Below are 14087 nucleotides of genomic sequence, written 5' to 3'. Positions count from 1 at the left end.
TCAGCATTAATCGTGCTGCTTGGCTATATTTAGCTACCGTTCTTCAATAACCGGTTTTTGCACAGACCTAATCAACATGTCGCAGGCTGCACAGCGGCCATTAAAGAAATGCAGATGGTGGTGAGAGCGTTGATGTATTCGTTTAATTAAGTTGCCCGACCTGCACATAATAGCATATAGAAGCAAACTCGCTTGCAGACAAGATTAATACAATGACTTTACTTGCATCAATACTGGAACAACCATAGTTAATAAACAAAACAAGTCAATTAAGTAAACTTTGTAGGATTTGTCTCAGTTTTATAGCATGCACTTTAAAGAAACTTTTATTCTCCCTAATTTAGGCATCATTTTTTTTCAAAAGTCAAACCATTAGTGTCAACAAATCAATCAACAAACTGTTTAACTGGTGCCAAAGTGTTGTTAACGAGCCTTCCAAATGAATAAAAGCATTGCTAAATATATGAGAAAAGCCTCAAAATACGTAGCATATTTTCTCGCATATATATGACATTTTATTCATTCATTTTCCATACCGCTTATCCTCACATGGGTTGCAGAGGGAGCTGGAGCCTACCCAAGCCAACTATGGGTACCAAATGGGGGAGACCATGAAACGGTGGCCAGCCAATCGCAGAGCACAAGGAAAAAGACAACCATTCAAGCTCAGACAAATATATGTTCCAATATGTTTAACTTATATAATTAAAATGTAAGGCCTGTAAGACACAACATTGGGCAATTTCACACTTGTAAAGACGATTTAATGTAATTTTTTTAATTTTAATTTTCATTCTACGTTCCTAAAAATGCATGGTAGGCTGGAAACTAAATCAAGTTCTAATCCTCTTAAAAGAATGCATAAAATTGTAGCTGGAACCCCATGAGCAAGGCAGTGACTGCATGCCACACATCAGCCTGGTCAAGTCTGCTCAGACACGTGACAGATGGGATAACTGAGCAGGAAACAAATTTCTCTCATCCCAGAAGATATATACAGTCGTACCTCTACTTACGAAATTAATTGGTTCCAGAACTTTTTTCGTAACTTGAAAATATCATAAGAAAAGCAGTACTTTATATGTAAATTCTCTCATTTGTTCCAAGGTCCTCACACAACTACCAACTACACCCTTTAAAATTGGTCAGTGTCCCAATTTTGTATGAAAGATGTGAGAAACACACAAAAGAGAGAAAATTATATGAAAAGTATTCATTATTGTCTTAAAATGAATAACAAGCATACAAAATCTAATCATTTCCATTTCCCAGTGTCACATTGGTGAGTTTAGTTTACCGACAACTGCATTGTGCTTGCAATTGAGAAACACTAAGGCCTTTATAATTGCAAAAGATTTAGTTTCATTATGAAAAAAACATGTAGGTTGTGTCACTCATATCAAGAGAGCCCTCACTAATTTGTTAGGAGGAAAAAAGAAGTGCCTGGGGCCAAGTAACAACAAAATCAGGCTTTGGATTGGAAGCTGTTTGCCATGGCACACCGTCTTGACTATTGGGATTGAGACATTCGTTCTCTAATACAAGCCATGTTTTCTCCTGGCAGAAAATAATTTGACTTTTTGCTACATTTTACATTTTAGACAGCGCTGTTTTCACTGGGGAGTCATTTACTTCAAAATGCTGTGATAAGTCATCACTTGCATTTTGCTGACATTTAAGATAACAAATAATATTCAGGGCAGCAGTGACTTGAAGGAGGTTCACAATTGAGGATATTTGCGATTAGCCGAGGAAAAGAAACTCAGGGCTAAGACACGGGGGATAAGTAATTAGTTTTGGGAGTTGAGGGTATCACTTGCTCTTCCCTCTACTGACCAAACATGAACTCTAACCTTAGAAGACACTTAGAATACATCCTCAGCTTACATAGTGTCACTCAAACGCGATTAAAAAAACATTAAACTACCACATCAAAGTCAATGCTGGCACAGAATATCACAAATCAATGAGACAACACAGTTTTAACATGTGGTAAAAGGCTCTGAGGAGACATTTGCACAACATACAATTTCTTTTTGTTAGGCCCACACATGATAGACATGCTTACAAAATTTCTTTATTTTCTGCCGAAAAATGACTTGGCCATTTTGGCAATGAATTTTCACCCCCCTGATAAATTACTGACAGAAAATCCCCAGAGGCCACAAATTGAGACTAGAAGTTCTGGAACGGATACTGGTAATGAATTGTAAATACATTTTTTTTCATTCCACCCCTTTGCCGAAGTCCCTAGCTTTCCAGGGGGCTCAAGTCCAACATTACAGCTGGGCGGACTCTTCATCCGGTACTGGCAAGGGAAAGCAAATACTTCATAGTCTGACTTTGAAAATCAGTTTGTCTGGAAATTACATTGAGGAACATAAAGTTATAAAACACTGTGGACATTTTGAGTGAAATTGAAGTATTCTGGGGGTGGTGGATATGACCAGATCCAAGTACTGGTAGGCAAGATCTATACAACCGAGTATGACATTACAGAATGTAAACAGAATTAATTCAGTGATCTATTTTCCAAGAAGCTTCTCCTCACAAGGGTTGCAGGAGCTTATCAACCAACAATGGGCAGTAGGCAGATTACACCCTGAATTGGTTGATTGCCTGCATACTGGATGGTTTGGAGTATTCCATCAGCGTACCATGCATGTTTTGAGGGGTTTAGAATAAATCGGAGTACCCGTAGATAACCCACACAGGCATAAAACCCTCAAACTGTCAGGTGGATGCGCTAAAGACCACTATGGAGCCTATAACATAATTTTAACTAGTATTTTGGCCACCCTTTTCAGCTCACAAGGCCATCACTATCAAGTTGTGGCTTTTTTTTAAATTTAATTAGGGGAAAAGTTCATATCGACAGCAAAGTGCAGCCCTTACGGGTACAAAGATTAGGAAACAATTGCATCAGTTCCATTAGGCTGCTCTTGATTGGTATTCATAAATCGCACAGGAGCAAAAGTTCAGCATGTTCTCAGTTCTGGAGAGCCCAAGAAAATGCAATAACAGAAAGGATAGACAATCTCCAGAGAGAAAAAAAAAAGCGGGTGGTGTGAGACAAAAAGACAACAAGCGGCATGTCATTTTTTCCAGGCAATTAATCTTGTGAGTAAAGAGGGAGTTAAAAGGACTAAATATGTCTGCGAACATTTCTTTTTACGGGGCAATTACAGTGACAATGATGGGCGAGGAGGAGGAGGGGAATGCTAGACCTATTTGGGGATGTGAGCCTGTTTCTACACTGATTCGGAGTTAAAATAATTCAAGTCTGGTCAAACAAAGGAAGTCATACTTGAGGTAATAGTCGGAACAGTCTCTGTATATTTCCTTATCACACTTGAGGTTAAATATTTCAATATTAGTCGGCACTTTGACTGCTTTTTAGAACATTACAGAAAGCGCAAAAATTTCATTTGCCATAAATTTCAATGTGAATACTAATCATCCCCCCCCAAAAAAGGGGTTTATTAGGTTAAACTTCAAATGTTGATACATTTTTCTGGGAATCTGGGTTAGTACTTAAGTTTCCTTACAGTTAAAGGATTTGACAGCACTAAAACAGGATTTCCCATTCATTACACACTTTCCAATCACTGACCCGAGTAAATAAACCGCAAGCAAAACTGATACAAAGTCAGTGGAATCACATTAGTTGTTATTCGTATTGGTATGAGATAATATTTTCTGCTGGATTAATCGCACCTGGAATATTTCAAGCTGAGAGAGTGAGCCCTCAAATTGTCATTTTGTTGCATTTTCACTCGTTACATCAGGCTGTAATACTTGATCCAGTGAATGTGGGCTCTAAAATAAATTACATTTCAATTCAACAGATATTTGTTTTTTTCAGGCCAATATTTCATCATTTCAGTATTCCAGTTAAACTGCATTGACTTATTTTAAAAAGGAGAATGGCTTTTTTCCCAATAAATGTACAACAGATTGTAGAATTTAGAATTTCAATGAATGAAAAGTCTTAAGGAAAAGCAAGCAAAATATTAACACTTAACTCGTGACATTTGTTGTGAATTAGAAGGAATTTTACGTCAAATATGTAAATGAGTCATTTATACCTGCTCACCCAATAACATCGGGCCAAACATTTCCTTTGGTAATGCTTTAAAAGGGGATTAAACAGGGCGGAAAATCTAGTCCTACAGCTTCAAAATCCGCCTACACGGGAATGTCTAGTGGATTGTTTGGGTTAGCATGGCTGGAAAACAATCAGAGGATGGAAACGAGACGACAAAGGTGCAGTCGAGTTTATTATGCACAATGCTGATTGAGGTCAAGGAGTTTAAGAGAGCAGCTTCTTCCTGTTAAACTGCTTGACCGGCAGTTCAGGGAGGTCTCTATCAGTCCCAAGATCACTTTGTTAGCTATTCTAATCACAGGTCGTGGAAGTATAACACCATGCGAGTAGTTCAACGAAGTAATGACGGAGAGGCTACACTGGGTGTGTACTGTGATCATACACTGATCCTTTGTGGTGAACAAGCACTGACATTGGAGAAAGGTCTGAAACTGATCAACACACAATTATATATTCTTTAGTTACCAGTCTGAAAACGGTTGGGCCGGTGGTTAGTGTGTCGGCCTCACAGCTCAGGGTTCCCAGGGTTCAAATCCAGGTCACGTCCACCTGTGTGGAGTTTGCTTGTTCTCCCAGTGCCTGGGTGGGTTTCCTCCAGGTACTCCAGTTTCCTCCCACATTCCAAAGACATGCATGGTAGGCTGATTGGACACTCGAAATTGCCCCGAGGTATGGGTGTGAGTGTGCATGGTTGTTTGTGTCCTTATACCTTGCGATTGGCGGGCAACTGATTCAGGGTATGCCCCGCTTCTGGCCTAGAGTCAGTTGGGATAGGATCCATCACCCCCCGTGACCCTAATGAGGATAAGTCGGTTCAGAGAATGAGATGAGGGAAAAATCAGAAAACATCCATGAAGTGGTTATTAAGTGATGACTGAAAAGCCCCTTGACTGCTGTCCAACTCAGTGTGATCTTACACTGCGCCCTTGTGGTGACCAAATGCAATGTCCATACGTAGCTTTACAGACCGACTGCAGCTTTAAGGAAGCCAATAGTACAAACATTTAAAGACAGTTTAAATACTAAGACCTCACAGTCACTAATTATGACCAGATTGAGATATGTACTATAAAGGAATGGTACAAATAGTATAATAATAATCCCCCCTTGTGTTACTTTAAAATAATGTTTAAATTAGGATGATAGAAAATACCATTTGGTGGCAAATACAGAGATTAACCCTTTTCTGTAAATCATCAGCAGAGTTGAGGTTGCTGGTATGTGGACCAATTACTACATGCAGATGTCTTGAAAAGCAGTGATGTTTTGGGGACGTTGTTGGAGTTGCCAAGGACGTTGAATCCTACCAAAAAAATTAGACAACTCAAGGACCTTGAGAAGCATTTCAAGGTCCTTGAGTTGTCTAAATTTTTTGGTAGGATTCAACATCCTTGGCCTTCTGAAGCCACTCAACCGGGTACTGCGATAGTAGCCTTTCTTACTTTGGTCCCTGGTTCTCTAAGGTCTTTAAACTAATGCTCCCCGTGTGATTCTTGTGTTAATTTCTACTCCATGAAGGGAAATCTTGAATGGAGCTCTAGGTCAAAGGAGATTATCAGTTGAGTTGGAAGTCTTCCATTTTTGAGTGAATGCTCCCACAGTTGATTTCTTCACAGCAAAGTTCTCTCAACAATTGTAAAGGTCTATTACTCAGTTTCTGATGTCCTTTGAAAGCTCTCTGGTTTTGGCCAAGGCATAGTGGGTTTTCTCCAGGTACACTAGTTTCCTCCCACATTCCAAAGACTTGCATGGTAGGCTGATTGGACACTCTAAATTGCCCTATAGGTATGAGTGTGAGCGTGAATGGTTGTTTGTCTCCTTGTGTCTTGTGATTGGCTGGCCACCAATCCAGGATGTCCCCCAGCTCTGTCCCGAAGTCAGCTGGGACAGGCTCCACCACCCCCCGCGACCCTAGTTACGATAAAGCGGTTCATAAAATTAGATGAGAACTTATACAGGTTTGTGGCTAATCAAATCCATATTTTCCCCACTTTGTATACACAAAACACAAATCAGACAGACCTTCATACTAATATTTTGTAAAAAAATATATATATATAATAACAAAAATACCCAACCATGGGGTATAACGACCACGCACCACCAGGAACTAAAGGTTTATGCATTTTTTTTCTCCATTGCAAATCCTGCTAATAACAAACAAATCATCACAGACTATGAAAATGAGCATGGGGTACAGGGTTCAAATATTTAAAAATGTGATGCTACCCTAAGACCACAAGAGGGAAGACTTGGACTGCAAAACATGAGCTCATGTCAACGACAGAATGATTTCAAGACCTCTTCGAGTTTTAACACAGTTGACATCCATAATTTTACCACTTTTATCATATCAGACATACTGTAAAACCTTCTAATAGGCAAAAATCAATGATTTATTTATTAACTTAATTATTACCTATTTATTTATGTATAAAATGTCTTTTTCTGTGTCTGTATCCTCACCCTCTGACTACTGTGACAGTGAAATTTCCCAAATAGAGGATGAATAAAGTTATCTAATTTAATCTAATTACTATTATGACATGTTGAGAATATAAAATTAAGGCATATTGAAATTGGAACAACAGGTTTGTTCCATATTTAGACTTTAAGGGACAGGCATGCTTTAAACAAAGCATTCCAAAATAAGTAAAATAATGGTCTGACTTGCTTTTAAAGCTGTTTCTCATTCAGATTCACACTTTCAGATCTTTGGGGTTTTAATTTGAGGTTTAAGGTTGCATGGACTGCACAGATGCATTAAGGCAATTTCAGGAAAATGATTATTTTGAAGAAATAATGTTTGGCACAGAACACCCTAAATAAGTGGCCAGCCAATCATAGGGCACAAGGAGGCGAACAACCATTCACAGTGTTCAACTAGCCTACCATGCATGTTTTGGGGGTGTGGGAGGAAACCGGAGGACCCAGAGAAAACCCACGCAAGCCTGGTGAGAACATGCAAACTCCACACAGTGAGGACTGACTTGGGATCAAAACCTCGACCCCAGAACTGTGAGACACACACTCATCCAACAAGCCATACAGACAGAGTTCAATTTCAAAAATTCTGCTTTGGCTACATTTCATCCTTTAAGCGAGTTCAAATCTGTCCATTTACGGTTGTGCCAGGTTTAGTGTGATGTTGTGGGTCTTCATGGGTGCCTGACCTCACCAGTAAAAACAAATTGAGGAAGGACCCAAGGGCGACCAGAGATGGAAATGTGCTAATTGAGCATGACTGGACAAAGCCTAAATACACACTTTTTTGGTCAGGATTCTTAATCATGACAGAAGAATTCTAAATAAATGAAGATTAAAATCACTAGGCAACAGTGTACAGAGAAGGGAGAGTCACACATCCACAAGCCACCAGAGTTTATACAAATTTCCCAAGAGGTTTGTCAATAGGAAAACATATCTCAACATGTTATGAAGATTGGTTGTGCAGTCTGAGGAGTTAAAAACTAGGAGTATTGAAACAGCTTTTCTATCTTATACTAATGTCATTTTTCACAACCAGTGTAAGAAATCTTAACATTTTGTGTTAGGTGCCCTTTTTTTAGGTATTCCATCGACTGTGTCTTTCAACAAACAAGTCCAACAGGGCCTTGTTACCTGAAAATCTGGTAGTTTCTGGTTATTCTAGTTATTTGAATTTTGTTTTACAATGCCATGAATTAGTATTTGTCCCTTAATTTCTTCAAAATGGCAGAGTTCTGGTATCACATTATGATACTTTCTTTATGTATACTTTATAGCTGAATACATATTAATGTTAATTTACAATTTGCTTTCATTCATCCATCGGGTATAATTTAGTAGCATGTAAATGGACAAGTTTACCCTGCAAGGGCAGATTAAATTAAAAGAAAGTGGCTTTTCAACAACTGTTTCTGTAAAAAACAAAACAAAAAGTCATATTGCCAAGTGAAGCTGGCTTTGGATGCCGATTTTTCATAAAATAATTTGTGTTCTTTGGATCATAGCGAACTTCCCGGTGGACAATATCCCAAAACTCATGGTGGCGCTACTGATCCAAGATCAAATTTCTTCCAAATTTGGCCTTTTGTCATTTTTTTGTGTGCTTCAGACTGCTGAGTTGCAATAATAACCACAGAAAACGTTCCTCTGATGGCCAAACTTGCTTCCCAAAAGTAGCTAATGTGGAAAGTAAGAGCAAAAGAATTATCTCTAGCACATTTAGCATATTATGCACACAACCAATCAATCACAACCGAGATGTCATGAGCAGTCCTGCTGTGGCTCAATTTGGCACCCGCTCGTCATCTTGTTCTCGTTAGGGGGCTGCCGAGGGGGAACGAGGGAAGAGGAAGAGGGAGGAAAGCAAATGTGGAAGGAATGAGGTCATTCCACGCTCACCCGCGAGGATCTGAGGGCCGAGAGTGGGTGTGGTTTGCACAGCGATAAGGAGGACAAGCTCGCCGTTAATCCACATGTTCAAGGAACTCACTTTCTCACATTATTGAGAGGCGACGGATGCTATGCTGTGGTTTATTAATTGTTTTCTTGCTCAGGCATGTTCCTGGCAGAGATACACAAACAAAAGCGCAGGCATAGACCCAAAACAATATCTTTGATGATAAGATGAAGTGATGTCTGCCATACTCCCTCAAAAAAAGGTGTATACAATTGCATATACTCAAAATTTACAACCAATTTTGAGGTTAGTGGGGGTCAAAACCATTATATTTCATCAACTCAGCTATTAAAAAAGTAGGAGTCTTGAAATTTGCAATTAATAAGTTAAGAGTTCACACAGATCTCTTGCTTCAAATACAAAAGGACCAGACAGAATGGGTCAGAATGCGATCTAGACTACCTGGTAAATCACATTTGCTCAATACGGGAATGTAAACATACACGCAAGACAGGAATAAAGGAGTCGTCATGGGAAACCCCTTAGGGTTGTTTTAACCTTGCGACCTTCCTGTGTGTCTGCAGCACTACCATGCGTCGCATACTGTACTCAGCTCACACACACTGTAGTACACATCTCGTCCATCCAGACGAAATAAATGGGGTCATATAACACGTCATAATTGTGCAAATGTGTAAAACACAAGTACCATTTTAGTTATAAAATGAGCCCGAACACAGTAAAAACTGATGGAAATGTAGAGATCCGCCCAGAATAAGTTAAAGCCTGACTTTGACTTTCACTAGAGCCATTTTGTCTCTTCATAATAAAGAAGTGACTGCAAGTAGCACAAAGTTGCATGAAGTGGGTAGGTACCGTATTTTCTGGACAATAGGTCGCATACTATTCATCATTTGGCCATGACTGCGACTTATATATCGATTTTTTCTCTCTGACGACCTTTTTGAAATAGAATTATCCCCAAAAACTTAAAATGTTACATAAACCGGTGCCTATTTAGCCTGTTGTTTCCCATTTAATTATTTTTACTTTAAAAAAATGTTTGTTCTTGGTTTTTTCAACTAAAAAAGAGACCTACACTCCAGTGCGACTTCCATGTACTTTTTTAAAAACTTTTCCTTGTGTTTTGTTTGGCTAGTGCAACTTATAGTCTAGGAAAAAAAGTACTTGCCTACTAATAAGCCAGGGTGTGGCATTACACCATTAAAGATTTGATTTATTTTTGTTTGCAGAGTGGTTTGACTTCTAAAATAGATTGCAATCAAATCACATCACTGGCAATTTTCAAACAAGGTTCTCTCATTTTGAATCCTCTAATACATGAAACATTTTGGAAGGGGAAAAAATTGATTTATTTTCTAAACAGTAAATTAGAGTTGAACCATTAAACAATTACCATGTAGATTTACTTTCCACTGGTGCGACTATCTAACTTCTTGAAGCTGAGTTTGTTTCTTTTTAATTTTCCCGAACTCGCGCTTGGTTTTATGGCCAATCATATAAAGGACAAGGATTCACTTTCACTACACTACATTGGCTTCTATAATGCAGTCTGTAAATAGAATAGTACATTGGTAATGATATTGGTCAATAGAAATTAGTGGAAATGTGATCTGTATCAAAACGTAAATAAATTATCTTTAAAGGTCACATTAAAAATTTGCATTAAAAAGCCCAATAGTTGACTGTAGTAAAAGTAATGATTTATTTAATTCAGCATTCTTGTGTTATGCATTCAAACATATGTAACATTTTAAAATTGAATAGCAAAATTAGATTTTATAAAAAGGTTGTACATTTTTTTTGGTCAAACTTATGCAGTGGTGCTTAATGGAAGTTTTCAATGTATTTAGTATATTATATTTCAATACATTTCATTTAAATTTTATTTTATTTCACTAAATGTCCAACTCCAAATACCATAAGAATGACAACTGTTGTTTAGGGCACTAACACTTAGCAAATTTCAAAGGGATTATAATTTAGGGCTACATTGTAAAATGATGACAAGCTACAGATGCGGAAAACATTCAAAACACTGACAGAGGTCACAAATGGATGATGACCCCTTGGATGATGGACACAGCTGTACAAACCCCCCCTGCAAACAGACACTCAGACGTCATATATTTAAGTCGCAAAGGCGTGCACGACACCTAACACCCACCATGTGGTCATCAGTCTGAGTAGAGGGCAAGAAAATGTACTTTTAATCAGAAAAGGCCTCGCATAACTTTTCACTAATATGGCAAAGGAAGGTGGAATGACGGAAAGGTCTTTTAAAAAGGTTTGAGTCCACTTTTCCTGGCAGACTACTGATATGAATACTTTGAAAACATATAGTCCGCTCATCTTCCCCGAACCAGCATGCATGCACGCTTATGTGAGAGAGCTAATAAAAGAGACAGCGGCATTCCTTCCAGACTTTAAAAAGCTCGGCCTGGCGGAATGGATTCTCATGATGAGTCACGGGAGCTGCCAGTAACTTTGCGGTTGTCGCTGTGCATTGACGTTGCTTAAAAGCGAGGACACCGTTGCTTTTGGACAGCATCTTAACTCAAGCTAATCAAGTTTGCAGGAGTGTTTTAATTTAAAAGATACAACAATTATCAATGAACTCAAAAAAAGTAACAGAGACAGCTATTTTGGATAATCGTCAATTTAAACAAAAAAATCTAAAACCTCGAAATTTCAGCCAGTCACGATTAAATATATTCTCAAGAAAGAAAAATAGACAAAAACAAGGTTGTTTGTCAAATTTCACATAAAAAGTCTGTTCTCCCTCTTCGCCACATCTACAAAGACAATTTGAAATAAAATGTGGCAAGGTTTGTAACCAAAAAGTCACCTGGGAAATCTGTGTGAAAATCCCCCAATTTAAGCAGAATGATACTAAAACTATCTGAAAATTTAATCTAATAAAAAAAAAAATTATAAACCTTCGAATAATTTAAAAAAAATCCAAAAAATAAGCTCGTCATTCAAACCACAGCTATTCAAACAAAAACAAAACTAATGAAGGTAGCAAGGGCCTTTTGATATTTTTCTGTTAATTGATATATTAAACAAATCTATTCATAGGTGATTTATGTACTGTATATTAAAACACATCAGTGGTTACTAAATGTGACTGCCAGTGTTTCCCATCAAAATAAAGCAACTCCTGCAATAAAAAGCGACAGAATCCGATATCCACATCGTGAACAATGAAGAGGCATTCAGTACTATGCTGGCCTTGGCATCACATAGAGTGAGGCATATAAGTATTTAGTCAACCACCAATTGTGCAAGTTATCCTACTTGAAAAGATTAGAGAGGCCTGTAATTATCAACATGGGTAAACTTCAACCATGAGAGACAAGACAAAAGATGCAAATCAGGGTGGAAAATAAGTATTTGATCAATACCAAAAGTTCATCTCAATACTTTGTTATGTCCCCTTGTTGGCAATAACGTAGGCCAAACGTTTTCTGTAACCCTTCACAATATTTTCACACACTGTTTCTGGTATTTTGGCCCATTCCTCCATGTAGATCTCCTCTGGAGCAGTGATGTTTTGGGGCTGTTATTGGGGAATATGGACTTTCAACACCCTCCACAGATTTTCTATGGGTTCTTACAGCATATTATCAAGACGTTTTTTTTTTTTGTAAGGTTCACATGTATTTGGTCAGAAAGCTAAATATTCGGTAGATCCTTGCAGATGAGCTAAAAAGATTAAAAAATACAGAGAGTTAAAGAGTTAAGAAAACACAACTAAGACAAGCAGACACTGTCTCTGCGTCAGTGTCCTGGCAAGTATGTCACTGGTTTGCGGCACGCGACCGCAAACACACAGATTCCGCCTCCAGAGTACTTTACAACATCCACGCTGCCTGCCAACCCAATCAACCGCTGCTGCGATTTCAACTTCACGAGCACAAGGAAAACAACGAACATTCTACTGAAAAAAATTATCTCTGCACCACTGTCAAGCTACTAGAGTTGCAAACACATTTTTCTGCTGAGCATGCAACAGTCACACACTGTCTCGCTGGTCTTACCCGGTCTTTGTCATCCGCGACGTCGCACAATACATCATCCAGGTCCAAGATGCCGCCATCGCCGTGCTCTAACCGATGCACCTGCAGCCAATAACTGGCATCCTGAAAAGAAAGGACAGCAGCGTTTCTTTAAAATAAGAAGCATCTTACAAGGATCATGTGACAAAACCATCAACAAATAGTATTGACATGTACAGTAGCTTCCAGTATCTTCTCCCAATCTTGCACCTTTTTGTTCATAATATCAAAATTTGGGACTGTATACAAAACATGAGTACAGACAAAAAATTAAGGTGTCTAAATTGTATTGGGGCCTCCTAGTACTTCAGGGTTGTGAAATAGTAGTACAGTGGTGCCTCTACTTACGAATGTTTTAACATACAAATTATTCAGGTTACGAAGTGCTATGATATGTAAATGTATTGTTCCAAGATACACTAATTTTCCCAAGTAACGCAAGTAAAACAGGTATAGAATATACATAATATTGTCTTGTTTGTTGTTGTGGCATCATTTCAATACATTTCAAAGGGTTTATAGTAGCTAGTATTAAAGATTGTTCCACTAATTATGATATTTAAATGTACAATATGCCCCTACTGATGACAAATCAACTTATGAAAAAACTTCTCGAACCAATTAATTTCATAAGTAGAGGTACAACTGTTCTCTGGTTCCAATATGTGAGCTCATGGTAGGAATTGCACTCCAAACTCAAATGTGTATGTACTACGACACTGCAGATTGTTTGGGAAAACACTTTATTGTTAGTATAAATATTTTGGCTAAGAATATTCCAAAATACTACACACGGTGACTTAAAAAAAAGTCTAAAATGACTCAAGCTGCACCAAGAAAAACTCAGCAATCTTTATGTTGCTCCCAATCTTCATGTGATTCTGATAAATGCTGACAAACTGTAACCTCATTCACAATGCAAGCCAACAATATTAACCTATCAGAAATGTGACAAATAGATATGAGATTTTGTTTTTGTCCTTTTAAATGAAACTCAATATTTCAGCTTGCAAACTATGACATGTAGGTTCCACTTTCAGAAGGAATGAATTAATGGTCACATCAAGGCATGGGCAGCACATAATTGGCGTTGTCGGGCATCCAGATCACATATTAAAAATAGGTGGGAGTAAATGTCACCCAGCTAAAATACAAACAGAGTTGTACAGGCAAACCAAAGGACGATTCAGCTTCTGCATGATGACATGTGGATATCCACATGGAGGTCACGGAACAGTTTTCGTGTCAAATACCAACGAGTCGCTTGTCACTTGATATCTCTGGGCTGACTGTAGAATGAATGCCTATGCCAAAACATTTGGTACCACATACACCTCTACTTGACAGAAACACATTAATATGATGCTGCACAAGTAGTACTACTGCACTCTTGTGTGATGAATGGCAACTTTTTATAATTTGTTGTCAAAGAGTAAATTGATGTTTATTTGAACCCCAATGTTTCACTTTGATTCAATTTTCTTTTCACTGTAATTTTTCAGTTTGATTTTAT

General features: G+C 38.1%; 1 protein-coding gene across 6 annotated transcripts in view; it reads right to left on the bottom strand.

The window, feature by feature from the left end:
* LOC144201437 (partitioning defective 3 homolog) overlaps window positions 1-14087 on the bottom strand; it is a 105773-nt gene that overhangs the window by 77654 nt on the left and 14032 nt on the right. For all 6 annotated transcript variants that reach the window (XM_077724056.1, XM_077724058.1, XM_077724055.1 and 3 more), the window contains exon 2: window positions 12557-12658. In XM_077724056.1, the coding sequence (XP_077580182.1) occupies window positions 12557-12658 (102 nt within the window). The remainder of the gene's footprint in view (window positions 1-12556; window positions 12659-14087) is intronic.

This window comes from Stigmatopora nigra, chromosome 9 (genome assembly GCF_051989575.1).
Source record: "Stigmatopora nigra isolate UIUO_SnigA chromosome 9, RoL_Snig_1.1, whole genome shotgun sequence".
Taxonomy (NCBI): domain Eukaryota; kingdom Metazoa; phylum Chordata; class Actinopteri; order Syngnathiformes; family Syngnathidae; genus Stigmatopora; species Stigmatopora nigra.
This window is presented reverse-complemented; position numbering and strand designations above follow the sequence as displayed.